Genomic DNA, 18,365 nt, shown 5'->3' with positions numbered 1-18,365 from the left:
GAAGCTCTGCAAAAGGAAACAAACAGACATTAATTTCAAACTCCAGATGCTCCCTGAGTTTCTGCTTTCAAGTAAAAGATGGAGTGGCTAATGCTAATATGACTATAATAATAGTCATATTACTAACGCCCTTTCAGACACCCATGAACACACACACAAGCACGCATGCAAGATTGAATTTTTTTTTGACAATCTTTAAAGAAAATTGGCATGACTAAAATTGTCTGTATGCCTTATAAGGGGAAGATTTTAGCCACGATTTGTCTTGTGTACTGTCACGCTGAAGAAAGAGTGCTGTGTATATTAAAACAATATATTCAGCTTCTTTTTACATTATTAATGTTTTTAGTCCTGCTGACGTATGACGCGTGTTGAAAATATAGAAATCTCTAAAAAGTCATGCGAGAACAAAATTATACAGTGCCCTAATTTTCCCTGTAGCGTGAAAAACTGAATCCACAAAATAAATTTGAAGAAAGACTAACACTGGAGAAAGTGCAGCTTTTCTGTATCGCTATGTAAACAGTGATTGTCTGACGGTGGTTTAGGGTTGTTTATTCGTTAAACATTAATCATAAAAAGGGACGTCTGCAGGATATACCATTTGTATTGGACATTTAAGACCATGGCATCATGAAACACAAAAGTGGTGTTATATACTGAGGAATATTGACTGCGCCACATGATATTCATTTAATGCAATTTACATTTTACCTAAATTTGAGTGTTAGCCATTTGGATGTTTTAACAATTAAATCCAGCAAGCACTGCTGTTGGAATGTTCATTGACTTGTGACCCTTGAAGGTTTTCTGTGCACATGTCTGCTCTTCCTCCAATTCTAGCTTCATGCCATAAACCAATCTAACTCCGGCCTGTGTTCGTTGACATGTGGAAGTTTGTGGCTTCCCTTCTTTGGTTAAAGCTAAAGCTTTAAACAACGCCTGTTAAGTTTCAGGTTTCTGATCAGATCCATATATGTGTGTCTTTGGCTGTTGTCCGTCAGTGTAGCTTTTGGCTCTGCTGCACTCAGGACCTTGCAATGGAGGATCTAACTCGGACGCTCATCTTCACTTTGTATTAATAAAATGTTACGTTTATATCAAGAAGGTGTCTGCGGAGAATTCTTCACATCATCACATCAACATTAGGATAAAGGGGAAACCACCACAATACAGTAAACGTAACGGTAAGAATCCAAGGACAAGGGTGCCCAGTTGTTATTTTGTTTATACTACCTTTATGAAGGATTGGCAAAATGTCTGTATACAGTATATGTAAATAAATATGAACATTATACATGAAATGAATATCAAGGTGTCAGAAGATGATAAACAAGTTTATCAAATCCCAAAGCTCACTATCCCTGCAGCAGAGGTTAGATCGAGCCCAAAAAATCCAGCCCGACCCGACCCGGGCCAGCGGGCATAAAGCCCGACCCGACCCTAGCATGACCCATTAACTTAAACTGTAGGCCCGAGCCCGAAGCAAACCCCACATAAATTATAATTTCGATTGAACGTATTGCTGCCGGTAGATTAGTAGCGCGGTGCCTCATGGGAGGAGGCGTGAGTGGGCACAGCTCTGCCCAAAAGGTATTGTAATGACGTGACTCGATCCGTTATCACAGTTTTACAGGCTTTAATGGAGGTCGTAGTAACATGCCAAAAATAAACAATCAAACACACAAAGAACCGTCTTACCCCATCATACACTCACACTACTGTCGGAACAGAATTGTTCACTAGTCTTTTACCCGCTTACGCCCGCCCTTTCCCCAGCCTCCCAGCCAATCAACACTCAGAACACATGTAAACAAAGACCCACATAAGCAGAGAAAGCTGCACGTAACCATGATGCCTTCACGGCCATGGGAAATCTCATCAGTTAACCACTGAATACACACAAGGGGAACTTCGTGCGTGGAGCGCAGAACTGACTGAAGCACGCAGTCATATTTGTTCCCTGCGCTCCAGAAGCAAGTGAGGAAAGAGCAAAATCAGCAAATAATATTCAGTGAATGTGAACGCTGAACAACTAAACGCAACACAACGCCGTCAATATCCCGTCCCACTACTAGCAGAAATCACTTTAAGAATGATACCACAACAATATAGAAGTGTTTTTGTGTTTATTAAAAATTAATATGAATGTAACAGAAATTTAAAAAAAAAATAAATAAATAATTAAAAATTACAAAAATCTTGAAGCCCGCCCCCACCCCCACCCTAACCCAAATCTAATGCGTGACATCTCGGCCAAACCCGGCCCGAATTTCAGGTCAGGCTTGGGCCTAAAATCTAACCTCTACCCTGCACTGCTCAATTCTCCAATTCTCAGTGCGTGGAACATATTCGGTAGTCAATTTCCTAATCAGCCTGTTCAGAAAGTTTGATAGTCTGCAGGTATAATTAGGTATTTTTAATATTCTTGGACATGCTGAGTGGCACAGGAACAGAATGCAATAGGAAGTGACAGGAACAGTAGTAAGTGTGAGGCTGTGAAGTCCTGCTGAGCTTAAGTAAATGACAGGGTTAATAATACGTCTTTGTGGGTTTACTGCTATAAGGACTCTATTCTAAATTAATTCATCCATCCACTATACAGTATATTGACTAATGACATTTTCTGGCTGGTGTTGTCAATTACACTCAATACACCAGATCTCTATAGTACATTGACTATAATCAATCCATCAATCAATCAATCAATCAAACTTTGTTCATAAAGCATATTACAAATTCAAATATAGGCCAAAGTGCTTCACAGTACTTTAGTAAAGTGATGGATAAAAAGGTTTCTAAAGCACATGAAGTGAAGACTGAAAATCTTTTATAGATTCACTAGTATGCTTTCTTTACGTCAGTCACAGTGGTTCTCAACCTTGTTTGGGGTACTACTGAGGCTTCATCAGTGCATTCACCAAATAAAAAATAATTTATTTAAATCATAGGTATATATTATTTTCAGACACACTCATGAGACAAGATCTTAGAATTTATTTATAATTTATTCTATTCAATTGTAGAACATTCTTATATTTAAGGTTAAAACTTATGTAACTTACTGGTTAATAATAAATGGGTCAGTTTTTCTTAGATCTACTGTTGCTGACTACACTGTTCATGTTCACTGTTTGAGTGTATGCATCGCACTGATATCGTATCAGATTGATATCGGTATCGACAAGTACTCAACGCTGCAATATCAGTATTGTATCAGATATATATTGTATATATGTTTTTTTTTTTTTATCTTGTCTGCAAATGCTGTCAGAGGTCAATGTACATGTAGTGCAAGTTTTTTGTGACAGCAATGCATGTTTTATTATTGCAAATAAATACATCAATTTATTTCATTGCATAATTATCACCAGCCCTCCCTAAGGAAGGGTATAAACTATTTTATCAAAAGGAGAATATAAAAAGAGAGGGCAGTGTTACACCTAGGTGACGGGGAAGGGAACAGGGAAAAGGGAGTCAGGGTAGGACAATGGAAGGGGTGTAGAAGACAAAAAAAAAGTATCGTATCAGATCTAAAAAAATTTGTATCGGGACACCTGTACTCATTCACTGCCAGACATTTTCAGAGCAGCCAACCCCATATTGCCAGGCGTTTTAGATGATTTTCATTGATTTTTCAAGACCCACAGAATATTTTGTACAAAGACAATCTTAAAAAAAAACAAATTATGAAAGATTAGACTCTCTACTTTCATCAGAATTTTTTTTTTTTGTTTCTAGCTTGTTTCATGCTTCCTTAATTAGCAGTTGAGTAGAGGCAAGTTTCATACAAGTTTGTGACAAAAAGCTGAGAAAAATGGCTTTTTCTGAAAAAAACTATTAGTGACTTTGAAGCAAATTATTATTTTTTTGCTTCAAGGACACCTCAACATTGGTTTCCTTCTATAAAACTACAAAAACAACACTTAGACAAGGATTTTTATGGCAAAATTATTATTATTTTGCTATCTGGGTCAGAGTTGAATGGTTTGCTTACTGTATTTTGGCCTTCCTCCAAGTCTGTCCCCCATTTTTAACACCTCACTGGAGACATGCACCGTACCAGCCTGTTTTAAGGCCTCCACCATCGTTCCTGTCCCTAAAAAGCTGAGGATCACAGGACTTAATGACTACAGACCCATCGCTCTGACATCTGTGGTCATGAAGTCCTTTGAATGCCTCATGCTCTCCCACATCAAGGACATCACCGACCCCCACCTGGACCCCCTGCAGTTTGCCTATAGATCCAACAGGTCCGTAGACGATGCTGTAAACCTGGCTCTCCACTTCATCCTCCAGCACCTGGACTCCCCAGGCTCCTACGCCAGGATCCTGTTTGTGGACTTCAGCTCTGCTTTTAATACAATAATCCCAGCTCTCCTTCAGGACAAGCTTTCCCAGCTGAACGTGCCAGACTCCACCTGCAGGTGGATCACAGACTTCCTGTCTGACAGGAAGCAGCACGTGAAGCTGGGAAAAACCATCTCTGCTCCCCGGACCATCAGCACTGGATCTCCTCAGGGCTGTGTTCTTTCTCCTCTGCTCTTCTCCCTGTACACCAACAGCTGCACCTCCTCTCACCAGTCGGTCAAACTCCTGAAGTTTGCAGACGACACGACCATCATCGGTCTCATCGCTGATGGAGACGAGTCTGACTACAGGTGGGAGACAGACCGGCTGGTGTCCTGGTGCAACTAGAACAACCTGGAGCTCAATGCTTTAAAGACAGTGGAGATGATAGCAGACTTCAGGAAGAACCCAGCCCCCCTCACCCCCCTCACCCTGGGAGACTCTACAGTGAGCTCTGTAGAGTACTTCTGCTTCCTGGGGACCATCATCACTCAGGACCTCAAGTGGGAGCTGAACATCAGCTCCCTTATCAAAAAAGCTCAGCAGAGGATGTACTTTCTGCGGCAGCTGAAGAAGTTCAGTCTGCCAACAAAGATGATGGTGAACTTCTACAGCTCCATCATCCAGTCCATCCTCTGCTCCTCCATCACCATTTGGTACGCTGCAGCTACGGCCAAGGACAAGGCCAGACTGCAGCGTATCATCCACTCTGCAGAGAAGGTCATCGGCTGCAATCTGCCCTCCCTCCAGGACCTGTACGCCTCCAGGATTTTGAGGCATGCAGGAAAGATTGTGGCCGACCCCTCCCACCCCGGTCATAAACTGTTTCAATCTCTCCCTTCTGGTAGGAGGTTTCGGTCCATCAGGACCAGAACCTCCAGACACAAAAACAGCTTCTTTCCCTCTGCCACCATCCACATGAACACACCCCAAGTCACCCACCCGATCACCACCTCCACCAGCTTGATATCTGCTGCACTGTATATATATATTTATATTTATCCTATTTATCCTTTATTCTCTATCTATCCTTTATTTATCCCTCATCCTTTATATTTATCATTATTATTATTATTATTGTTGCTGGGTTGTTCTTTGTTGTTTTGTTTTTATTTCTTTTATTTCTTTTTGTTGTTTGTTTTGTGCACCAACCACCAAGTCAAATTCCTTGTACTGTCCTTAAAACTGTACATGGCAAATAAAACATTTCTGATTCTGATTCTGATCATTCTCCACACATGCAACTTCCTACTTCTCCCGGACATGCCGAGTCTCACCGCTTGCCCCGTTTTTTGATTGTTTTATCTCACCATCGCGACTCTCAATAGTCCACTTAGTTCCACACATGCTCTGGTCGAGTGTGCGCTGCTGGGAACTTCAGCATCAACTCTCGCGCTATTTTCTGTCTTGCAACTCTTTTCCTCTTCCTCTGACCTCTGCCCATCACGGGTGATCTCTCATCCAAAGTTGCGCTGCTACCACCTACATGGAACCAGTTGGTCACTACATCATGGTACGAGCTCAATATTCACAGGAGAGCTTCGTCAAACACAATTAACGTCTATAGACGTCTTTGGCAGTCAACGTTGCTAAACCAAAAGACAACTCTAAACAGACTTTGGTAGTCAAGCAAATTGAATCCATAAAACCTTTTTGTTAACAAATAATGGGCTAATACCTACATTTGGAAAAAAAAGTGCATAACTATGTCTTGAGAAAGCTTAGAATTATCTAGTAATTATTGCTTGGAAAATTATTTAAAGAATGTAATGAGATGACAGGTTTGTCACTGTTAAGCTGTGCAACTTGGAAGTTTCCTGTTAGCCTAATGTTGTCAGAAACAGATGGAGCCAGAGAGTGTTTACTCTGGTCTCTTAGCTTTGATATGCAGATGGGAAGTTCACAGAGAATGAGTGATGCTCTAGTCTGGGTGCACTGCGTCAGAGGCCAGAGTAAACACAGTCTTTAATGGACAGAAGAGCGTCACGGTGGCTTGGATACAACTAGCAGATGTATTGATTTGCTCTTTTTTTTAATCCCACTTTACCTACATTTAAGGTCTCATCATTGCTATTTGGACTGAAAGTCATTATATTATTGATTACGATAAATATTGAGAGTTTCTGGAACTCTGTGAAATAACCATTTCAGGAATGCGATGAGGTTGAAGTCTGTCTGTACTCTGAAATTGGCTTCCTTCTTGTTAATTTTTTTTGTAGAAAACTGTTGCAAACAGGCAAAAAAAAAAAAATGTAATTAAAAGAAACTAAAAATATATTAGGTTATCACTGTATTTTTGATATGTTCTGCTGTGACACAGGCCGAATTAAAGAAAGGCACATCCATTAGTTAATGCTCTTTTTGAAAAAAGGTACTGTAAAGAAAGGTTGGGGAGCAAATAGCGTTAGTGCTATAATGTTGACTTATCTAGGTCATAACATAACCAGCCAATCTGTGAGAAATCCTCATGTGGCTGACACTAAATGAAAGGAATAAAACAATAAAGTCCTCGATTGAGATGTCAGAACACACTGGCAGAATGCTATTGGGGTGGAAAGCAGGGTTTGATAAGCACTGATGCCTTTGTTTAGGCAGCTCGGAGAGAAAGATGGATGGCAGAGCAGTGCTTCTATTTGAGAGCGCTGGGTTTTTCCCTATTCTCTCTCTCTCTCTCTCTCTCTCTCTCTCTCTCTCTCTCTCTCTCTCTCTCTCTCTCTCTCTCTCTCTCTCCCTCTCTCTCCCTCTCTCTCTCTCTCTCTCCGTTGCGCTCTCGCCTGCTCTATCTCTCTTTCCCTCTTATGCTGTTTCCCCACGCTGCCTCTCAGACAGCTTTGATCACAGCACCCTTTGAAGCAGTGTTCCAAAATGAAAACGAGGAGAAAGCAGAAGTCATCCAAAGTTCATGTCATAACTTCCTGCAACTGTTTGCAAAGTGCACATCTTCATTGCAGTACAAGTTCTAGGCAGCCCGATGGAAATTATTGATGAGAAAAAAAATAATAATAATTGGTCATAAATCATTCACTATAATGCTGTAATGCATGGCTACTATTGACCTCCTCCTTTAACCTAACAGCAGTAATGAGTTTAAAGACGCTGTTTGAGATTTCCATTGCAAAGCATTATAGCTACAACAAAAGACAGCAGCACTGTTGAACTCATCAATTCAAAACTATACAGAAATTTTACAGAGAAGGAGATGCTACGAATAATAAACAAAATTACAGTATTCCACAACTGAAATACCAACAGGAAATATTTCCTTAAATTTAACACATCCATGAGATAGCATAGACCAGTGTTTCTCAAACTGTGATGGCACAACAGGGGGTACTTGAGAAAGAGAGAGTGGAAAATTAACAAATAAAGTGTCAATCATGTGGCGTCGCCTGAAACTTCTGAAAAATGTAAATAATAAAAAAAAAATGTTAATCATTATTCTTTTTTTAAAGAGCAACTAAACCCCAAACCCCACTTTTTTCAGCTGAATACATATTTAATAGTGCTGTTGAGTCTGTAGTGTAGTGTGTGCGTGGGTACAGCTTCATGTGGGGATTGTGTGTGTGTGTGTGTGTGTGTGTGATTGTAGTTGAACACGCCCACTCAGCATTCTGAGTGGGCGTGTCTTACTTGGAGTCAGGAGTAACACCCATAATTAAGGCAGTTTTTGAATTTCCCCCCCTAGTGGCGGGTCAGCAGAAAGCAGGGATTTAGTTACTCTTTAAATTAAAACGACACACAATCTTAAACATCTGTGTTTCTATACCTTCACTTTGTCAAGTTTACATCTAGTTCACCTAAAATGAAGTAAATATATATATATATATATATACATCAGCGCTCAAACATGATCAAAAACTAATTCTAGAAAAAAATACATTATTTAGGATCATCAGAAATTCTTGATATCAAAATGGGTTCACGATCCAAAAAAGGTTGGGAACCACTGCACTAGATACTGTTTCTTTCCACTTACTTACAAAATAAGATTTTTTAATGTGTGTGTTATCACTCATTCATTCAATCATTATGCTCTATAGATGTTTTTGAACAGTTTTCCAAGCATATAGCTGTAGTCGGACAAAGGGGGTACTTGGATTCAGAAATAAGAGAAAAGGGGTATGTGAGCCAAAAAAGTTTGAGAACCACTGGTATAGACTATAGAGTGACCATAATTAGATTAAAAAGAGGACACTTGGCTAGACCTTAGCATACTCATAAGTACCAGTACTCAATGTTTACCTAAATATAGCTTGTAATGCAAACTAATATAGTAGGAAAGGTAGTATACAGCCACAAAAACCCAGCTTTCTGCTGGCCTGGCTGCATCTTCAGTTCCGGGGCAGTGCTTGGGTTGGCAGTGGCAGTTCTTGCACATACATTGGTCTACGATGCACTGGCACGCCTTGGGCTGTGGGGTGAAACACGTACTGGGCTTAACCTTAGACACGTTGATCCCAAATACCTGTTTTAGGTATTACCACTCACTCCTTCCCTCTGTCCACAGCCACCACCATTGTACCTAAGCTTCACACTTGTCACCAGACTGGCTTGATTACACAACACAATAAGCACAATATGCAGAACTACAACATCACATCTCACTCTCACTTTAAAATAATCAACTTTTCCCCACCCTTTCCATTTCCTTCCCTGTGTCTCTCCTCCCTGTTCCCTTCCCCCTCACCCAGGTGTAACACAGCCCTCTCTTTTTATATCCCCCCTAAAATAAAGTGTTTCTTACCCTTCCTTAGGGAGGGCTGGTGATGGTCACAATTATGCAATAAAATAAATTCATTTATTTAATTGCAATAACAAAACATGCATCGCTGTTTTAAAAAGATTTTTACTTTGTCTGTGCAGACAAAGTAAAAAACAAAAACAAAAAACCCAGCTTTATAGCAAAACACGTTCCCTTTATAACTAAAAGCAAAAATTAACAGATGTAACTAAAGTCAACCACCTTCCCCACCAAGTAGGTAATATTTTCACTAGCATCTATTTATCCATTTGTTCGTTAGCCGGATTACGTCAAAAGTACATTTGGAGAAAAGTTTAACCAAAAATAGACTGTACGCCATGATGGATTCCATTAAATTTTGGATGGGATCTGGATCTATATACCAATTCTGGATCTGTTTCAAAAATTAAAAAAATCCCTCAGTATTGGCAAAATGTAAAAAAAAAAATTGCATCTGGATTAGTAATTGATTTAATTTGATTGATTTATGGAACTTGACTCAATTATGTTGGGTTGGTTCCTCATTTACCCCACAGAGTTTCATCTGGATTGGATTGTGCATTTTATTACCCTTTTTTAATGGAGATTTCAATCTACTGTATCATTATTAATGGGTATATAAATTTATTCTAAGCCTTTCAAGTGTGAATGATCATGGCACCAAAATCAGGACCATTGATCCAGATAACTGCCAATATCTGGCAAATAGGATATTTGGTGCTCTTCTTACACGTAAGATAATATGATCTTGATAAATTAAAAAAAAAAAAATTAAAGTCTTTGAATGATTGAAACAATACTAGAAATATTGCATTCTATAAATTCAATCAGTAACAAACAAAAACAATCCAAGCTTTCAAAAGATAAATAAATGAATGCTAGCATGAAATATTGTGATGCAGAAGGGTTATAGTCTGTTCAGTTATTTTAGGTAGTTGACAACCTCTTCTGTGATACAAAACACAAATAAAGTTATGTAGTGTTAATGCAGTGTTAAACTAGCATTACACTAGGCTTCATTAGAACGTTCACAAAAAAATGTTGCAGTAGCATTAAAATAGTTTGAAACCTTATAAGAAAAACTACGTTTTCAATAACCAACAGATTTTCTTTGTCATTCTCTACAACAACAACAAAAAAGATAAATGACAGATTAATATAAAACATTCCTTCCCTTAGTGTGTAAACAGCTATTACTGTAAGTGTCTGCATTTATACATTCAATTCAAACCAGATTCACTGTTCTTTACCTATGTCATGTGCTCCCATGATGTTGAAAAAACTGTTAAATTGGTTCTAAATGTTTTTTGTGACAGATTATTACTATAACATCTTCAAATTTCAGATTTAGGCACAATATATTCTGTGCAAAATATAAAATAATGTGTTACATACTATTCTCTACTCAGGTCATTAGTTATGCTGTGAAACAAATGACAAACACCGATCGTTTTCCAGCAGCTAAGTGGGCCACTACCACAATAGTTACTGACCCATTCATTGTAGCAGCTGCCAGATCCCCTTAGCATTTCTAAAGCTACTGTACAATCAAGTGAAACAACTACTGGCGGCCAAAGGAGATGAAACGGGAGTGCTTGAATAGGAGATATACGAGGGACACGAGGAGAGCAGTGCCCTTGGGTTGCTGTCTCATGAGTAATCTTTCCTGACAGGATTCAATGGTGTTTGACTTGAAATGATTGAGAGAGAGAGTGAGAGAAAAGATAAATAAGAAAGAAGATAAAAAGAGATGAAGATAAAAAGGGAAAATGACACCCGAGGAGCAAATAAAGACTTCACAGCCGGCCTACATATCAGATGTGTTAATGACTGTTTGCGTTCCTCCTGTAATACACTCCGTAACCAAGTCATCACAGGGGAACTGATTCTCTTCGAGCAGCAAAGGGCTTCTTTAACGCTGCAAAATGTAGCACCATGTGCTCGTTGGTTATTGTCTTAATGTAAGTGATGATTCATTTAATAGATCCAACAGGGTTGGAGTCAATTATAATTGTAATTGTGAAATTGATAATTTATTACAATTATGGGGGAATTATAATTGTAATTTAAAAATCTATGTTGCTGTCAAAGTCATAATTACTTTACATTGTAACTGAGTTTAGATAATTGACTTTGCAATTGTCATGAAAAGTTTTTAAAAATTGTCAATTGTAATTTTACGCAAAAATGGGGAAAAATGTTACAGTTCTACACATATCTAGTTAACAATTATTAAAACATGTTTCAAATTATTTTAAAAAAACTATTTCAATGGATGAGTATACTGACACAAAAAAGGCTCAAATGCCCACGCCAAGAATATTAAAACCTAGATTTTTATTGATTAGGAAACCTAACAAGGTCACCAATAGATAGGAAAAAAATTAGATGTTAGATATTGGTTTTTAGTGTATTTTACAGCTGATTTAGGATCCGTTATCATAAGAAATGCTAACAGAAAAGAAAGCTAATGCAAGAGGAAGGTTAACTTTATTTGGTTATTTATTTCAAGCTCAGTAATTGTGATTAATTGTAATTAAACTTTAGCAATTGAAAAGAACGTAACTGTAATTGACTTTCTAAGGATAAAAATTATTGTAATTAAATTGTAATTGGAAAAAATGTTGGTCACTGTAAACATAATTGAATTGTAATTGAACATGGGTAATTGAAAACATAATTGTAACTGAAAAATGTAATTGACCCCAACCCTGGATCCAACTATGATTACTGATAGAAAAAAATAAACAAATAAATATATATATATATATATATATATATATTTTTTTTTTTAATTAAATAGTAGCTAGAAGATGATTTAACAAAGCTAAGCCAAGTTGCACCTGGTTTGTCGCCGTGATTCAATAAAGCTGAGAATAAGCCCTGTTTAGGTAATATTAATAATAATTATAATAATAATATTCATAATAATAATAATGCATAGGATTTTATATAGCGCTTTATCATAGACACTCAAAACGCTTTATAGATGTAAGGCATTTATCTATCACTCCACACTTAGTGGTGGTAAGCTACTATTCGAGCCACAGCTGCCCTGGGGCAGACTGACGGAAGCGAGGCTGACATAGTGCGCCATCGGCCCCTCCGACCACCACCAACACTCACTCACACACTACGTTCACAGTGCCACAGCTTTTAGAAGGGAAAATCATCCCAATAAGCAGTTCACAGAACAATCATATTAAAAATTTGAGGTTGTGGTTGTTTTTATGTAAATGTTAAATTGGCATATTATGCCTTTTGAATTATACCAGTCATTAGAATACTACTAATGAACACCACAAATCCCCCAAAATTGGATGATTACAACAAATTAATTCCTGCTTGAAAACATAATACCAGCAATGTTCTTTGTGTAATGACCTAAATCTCATAAACCTGAGCAATACAACTTTCTTCAAAATCTCACCAATCAGATTAGGAGAAAAACAAGAAAAGGTAGATGAGTTAATTAGAAGATTAAAATGATAAAAAAAAAAAGGAATAGCTGAGAAAGCCATGGAAAAAGGAGGAGGAAAATAGATGTAGTTCCACAATGTGCATAAACGGAAAAACACAAGGAAAACTTCTCACCCCCACAGAAGCCATCCATCTCCTCATGTCCAATGCTACAAATACAGTGGCCCAGCGGTACCAGCCAGTCTCCATCAGCACCACAGTATAACTTTGGTGTGTCTCTCTCTTCTGCATTCTCCACACATGCCCCTCTCACCTCTACCAAAGAGGACGAGTCCATGTGGGGAACAGTGTCAGGAAATGATGCCAGGTTCCTTAAAGTTGATGGACAACGTTTGTAGAAGACCTGTAGGGATTAACAAAGTCTGTTTAAATCCTTTAAGGAATAAAACAGACATGTTTAGGGATTCGGTTACTGTCATTCAGAGTAAAAAAAAGTCAGGGTAACACTAAACTTGAAGTTTTATACATAAGGCTAACATTACGTTGTCATTATTATGACATGACACCTGTCAATAGCATGAATAAGGTGTCATGAAGGCTGTCATTAAGTGTCGTTCTTTACCTTCACCCTTCATTACCCTAACACCTAATCCTAAACTTAAAGGTGCAGTATGTTCTGTTTCTTCTCTCCCTTGCGATTCCACATTTTGTGAAAAGTCAGCTCCAAACAGGAGAGTCAGATTTTTGCCCCCTTATGACTAATAAGGGGAAACTCCTCCACCTGACAATCCTCACTCCTCCTACCCTACATAGGAATGTGAGCAACTCAAACTACCTCACAGGTAAAACAAACATAGCGAAGGCAGGTTGATATTACAGTTAATATATTTATGTTCAATATATAGATAATCCAGTATATAGATAAAGCAAGAGCGCTCACAACAGTTTCACTTTTAGCAGCCGTCATACCACCTTGTATCGCCTTTATGTGAGGATCTGACATTACCAGAACTGTTTGTGACCCAATGCAAAGTAGCGGTTGGACAAAACAATGAACTATCGTCTTAAATGGACTATTTCTGCAGCCCAAAAAAGGTGAAGAGGAGAAACACTCATGTGAGTGTTTGAAACAGCTTACCCAGCTGATAGTTGAGAGTTTACTTCCCTGCTGTGCAGAGCGAGTGGTTACAATCAGTTCCATTTTTAGTAGCCATTATACCGCCTTGTATCACTTTTATGTGATGATCTGATGTGTTTGTGACCCAACACGACGCAGCGGTCGGACAAAACAATGAACTATCGTCTTAAATGGACTATTCCGGTGGTCAGACGAGTAAGGAGGAGAACTAAGATTTTTGATGATTTACTGCTGCTGCTGTTGTAATAAACACACACGCTGAAGCAATGCTGAAGTAGTGTGTGTTTACGCCCACTCATGCATATGAATGAATGAATGCCTGTTTTTAGGAGCGCTCAGAAAGTGACTTTTCAGATGGCTAAAACTCCAGAAAACAGGTGAGTTTGGGAAAATAAACCTCAAATACTATGTAGTTGGGGTTCTTAGAACAAATGTAGATGGGTTAAAAATAGCATAATACTGTTAATCCTACCTAACACTAACCCTTAACCATACCTAACCTCACCCAACCCAAAAAATGGCAATATAGCTCCAAAGGTGTCATCATTTAGCAAACAACACTTAATGACAACCTATTCATGCTAATGATAAATAATGACAGCTTAAAGTCAGCCTTATGTATAAAACGTTAAGTGATACCACAGTCACCAACCTTGACAGATACCAGAGCAATACAAGCTCCCACATCCTGAAAGGCCAAGTAGAAGCCATTCTGTGTCACTGGGCCCACCTCCCTGACCTCTGTATTAAGACGGAGAACCCGATCTCCGAGATCAGTCTGTGTGAAGCTCTCATCAGCAGCTATGGTGTCCACCTAGAGACCCAAAACAAGGCTTTTAATTATTTCTACTACGTGTGGCTTAACATAGAACTCTTTCTGGGAACTCACATCCATTAACCAACCTTGGAATAGTCACTGGGACGAAAGCGTGTAGCTGCAGGGAGCGGCTCATTGGTCTGCAGGTAAAACAGGTTGAAGGTTTCTTTGCAGGTGCCGGACACCCACGGAATGGAGTTACAGTCTCTCAAAGTGAAACGCATCTCCACGTAAACCTGTAGCAAAACAAGATGACATTAATTACATGTACTCAGGTAATTTGATACATTATGAATTATCCAAAGAAAAAGAGAAAAAACATATTTTTTGTTGGATGCATTCATGTGTCATAGCACCAATTCAGAAGGAATATTAAGGTTAACTTTATTAAAAAGTGAACTAACTGTTGTTTAGACTATTTTAAACTTGGTGATGCCGACTAATGGTTTTCAGTGTTTTGTGATACATCTGCGTATTACATATATTAAGAAGCACTTAAGTCAATACGCAACAAGGTAATCCTGGATCACAAGAGCCACTCTAATGGAATTCAGCCCCTCGAGATTGAAGTCGTGACTTTTGTTGCTTTAAGGTTTATCTGCCTGCTATTTTCTCTCTTGACAGATTATGTAAATGTATGACATCTCCCAGTGGACTTTGACTCTTTCAACAGCAGACTCTGCCTCAAGACGTTTATGCTAATTCAAAGTATCAAATAAAACTTTCTAAACCATGAAAGAATCAAGGAAAGTTTTGTGATCCAGACCCTCTGCGCAGCCTGTCGCTGGATCCAGCCGGACCGCAGCCAGTTGTTCTGGTTTGGCTCCATTACATGGCAAACCTGGAAGGTGTGGATAGGTCTGTTTTGCTCATCCATTTCAGTTATTGCATCCCACTGTAAAAACACAGAGTTAAACAGAAAAGCAATTATTTAGGCTAGTTATCTGGCCTGTGATGGAGTTTAGTGCAAAATTCCTCCTAGAAAAATTACGATCACTAGCATTTCAGCAAACATAACCATTCAAAACAAAAGCAATATAGGAACGTTTAATATGTGTTTAGACATTTTTTGTTATAAATGATCAATACACTTTTTGAATCACGTTTGATCTTATTCTCCCCCCTCTGTGAGGACAACACACTCACCGGGGAACAAACTCTGATAATTGGCGACTCCATAGTGAGAAACGTGAAGCTAGCGAAGTCAGCGGGCATTGTGAGGTGCATCCCAGGGGCCAGAGCGGGCGACATAGAATCAAATCTAAAGTTGCTGGCAAAGAGTAACCGTAAGTTTGATAGGATAGTCCTCCATGTCGGCACTAATGACTCCCGACGTCGCCAGTCGGAAGCAACCAAAGTGAACATTGAATCAGTTTGTGCTTATGCTAAAACAATGTCGGACTCCGTAATTTTCTCTGGTCCCTTACCAAATCTGACCAGTGATGACATGTATAGCCGCATGTCATCATTTAACCGCTGGCTATCGAGGTGGTGTCCAGAAAACGAGGTGGGCTTCATTGATAATTGGAGATCCTTCTGGGGAAAACCGAACCTGATAGGAAGAGATGGAATCCATCCTACTTTGGAGGGAGCATCTCTACTATCAGAAAACATGGCACAGTCACTGTTATGACATCTCATGAATGAGACCATGTTACAGAGGGGGAGTCCTCCACGCCCCTCTGCGCTTGCCTTAGGACAGTTTCCCTCCCATTGCTATCAGGATAGCTGTGTTCATCGCCATGACAACTGTTGTGATGGTGATGAATATTATTTTATGGAGACGGTGTCAGTCCCCCGACCCATATTTCACAATGATTTTAACATAAAATCAAATAAAAGAGCTATCAATTATAAAAATCTGAAAAAAATTAAAATCTCAAATCTAGAAACACCAAAACATAAAACCATTAGATGTGCTCTATTAAATATTAGATCACTGAGATCCAAATCTCTACTAGTAAATGACCTTATCTCAGAAAATAACTTTGGTTTATTCTGTTTAACTGAAACATGGCTGTATCAAGATGAATATGTTAGTTTAAATGAAGCCACTCCTCCCAGTCATTTAAATACTCATATGCCACGAGACATAGGCCGTGGAGGTGGTGTAGCAGCTATTTATCATTCCTCTCTCCTAATCTATCCTAAACCAAAGGCCAGTTACACTTCCTTTGAAAGCCTGGTTCTAAATTTATCTCATACTGAATCAAAAACCTGCCAGCCAGTCTTATTTGCGATAATTTACCGTCCTCCAGGCCCTTATTCTGAATTTCTATCAGAATTCTCTGAGTTTATATCAAACTTAGTCCTCAGTTCTGATAAAATACTGATAGTAGGAGATTTTAATATCCATGTGGACAAAGATAGTGATAGCCTGAGCTCAGCCTTTATGTCCCTAATAGACTCAGTTGGCTTTTTTCAAACTATTAATGAAGCTACTCATCGTTTAAATCATACTCTTGATCTTGTTCTAACATATGGCCTTGATATTAATGAACTAAAAGTCTACCCTGAAAATCCTCTGCTATCAGATCACTTTTTAATATCTTTTAACATTATCCTAGAGGATCTCGCACTGTGCAATAAAATAGTTACAAGTAGAAATCTATCCAACAGTGCTGTGGCTAAATTTAAAGAGGCCATTCCTGCTGCCTTAAACTCAGTGCACCATCCAATAAATAACTATGATATTAATTATAACCCCTCTCAACTGGATCTGCTTGTCGATAGCTCTGCTAGTCTACTAAAATCCACCTTGGACTCAATTGCCCCATTGAGGGAAAAAACTATTAAACGTCAGAGGAAAGCTCCGTGGTTTAGCTCTAAAACTCACACACTCAAACAGACAACCCGTAAATTAGAGAGAATGTGGCGCTCCAATAAAACAGAGGAGTCACGAATACTTTGGCAAGAAAGCCATAGTAAATACATGACAGCCTTACGACATAGTCGATCTACATACTACTCCTCACTAATTGAAGAAAATAAAAATAATCCGAGGTACCTTTTCAGCACTGTAGCCAGGCTAACACAAAGTCAGAGCTCTATTGAGCCCATGATTCCTCTAGCCCTCAGCTGTGAGGACTTTATGACATTTTTTAACGATAAAATTCACAAGATTAGAGATAAAATTAGCCACTCCCTGCCTTCACCTGGGCCTGCTGTACCATTAAATGTAAATAGGCCTAACCTAAACTGTTTCACACATATAGGACTTCAGGAACTTAACTCTATTATTTCATCCTCCAAACCATCGACCTGCCTTTCAGATCCGATCCCAACTAAGCTGTTTAAAGAAGTTGTTCCCCTAGTCTGCCCATCTTTGTTGGAGACAATAAATATATCCCTATCAATAGGCTACGTGCCACAGTCCTTTAAAGTAGCTGTAATCAAACCCCTTCTCAAAAAACCTACTCTTGATTCCAGCACTTTAGCAAACTACAGGCCTATATCTAATCTTCCTTTTATTTCAAAGATTCTTGAGAAAGTTGTGGCAGCTCAGCTCTGTGAATTTCTTCAAAACAACAGCCTGTTCGAGGACTTCCAGTCAGGCTTTAGAGCTCAACACAGCACAGAGACTGCTTTAGTTAAAGTAACTAATGATCTACTCTGGGCTTCAGATGAAGGACGACTCTCAGTGCTGGTTTATTAGATCTTAGTGCAGCTTTTGACACTATAGATCACTATATTCTACTAGAGAGATTAGAGAAATTACTTGGAATCACAGGGACTGCCCTAAACTGGTTTAAGTCCTACATATCTGATAGGTACCAGTTTGTACACGTGAATAATAAGTCTTCTGTGTACACTAAAGTAAGCTACGGGGTTCCTCAGGGCTCTGTGCTAGGTCCAATCCTCTTCTGTATCTATATGATCCCCCTTGGTAATGTTATGAG

At 38.8% G+C, this 18,365-nt stretch overlaps 1 protein-coding gene across 3 annotated transcripts in view; it reads right to left on the bottom strand.

Moving 5' to 3' along the window:
* LOC114480686 (ephrin type-A receptor 6-like) overlaps positions 1-18,365 on the bottom strand; it is an 84,497-nt gene that overhangs the window by 34,464 nt on the left and 31,668 nt on the right. For 2 of the 3 annotated variants that reach the window (XM_028475072.1, XM_028475079.1), the window contains exons 3-6: positions 15,233-15,361; positions 14,553-14,702; positions 14,302-14,463; positions 12,686-12,914 (exon numbers count right to left, since the gene is read on the bottom strand). In XM_028475072.1, the coding sequence (XP_028330873.1) occupies positions 12,686-12,914; positions 14,302-14,463; positions 14,553-14,702; positions 15,233-15,361 (670 nt within the window). Of the gene's footprint in view, positions 1-12,685; positions 12,915-14,301; positions 14,464-14,538; positions 14,703-15,232; positions 15,362-18,365 lie in introns of those variants that run through there. The other variant, XM_028475085.1, reaches the window with a different exon arrangement.

Source organism: Gouania willdenowi, chromosome 3 (genome assembly GCF_900634775.1).
Source record: "Gouania willdenowi chromosome 3, fGouWil2.1, whole genome shotgun sequence".
NCBI lineage: Eukaryota > Metazoa > Chordata > Actinopteri > Blenniiformes > Gobiesocidae > Gouania > Gouania willdenowi.
Note: the sequence above shows the minus strand (reverse complement) of the source record. Positions and strands in the feature narration are given on the sequence as shown.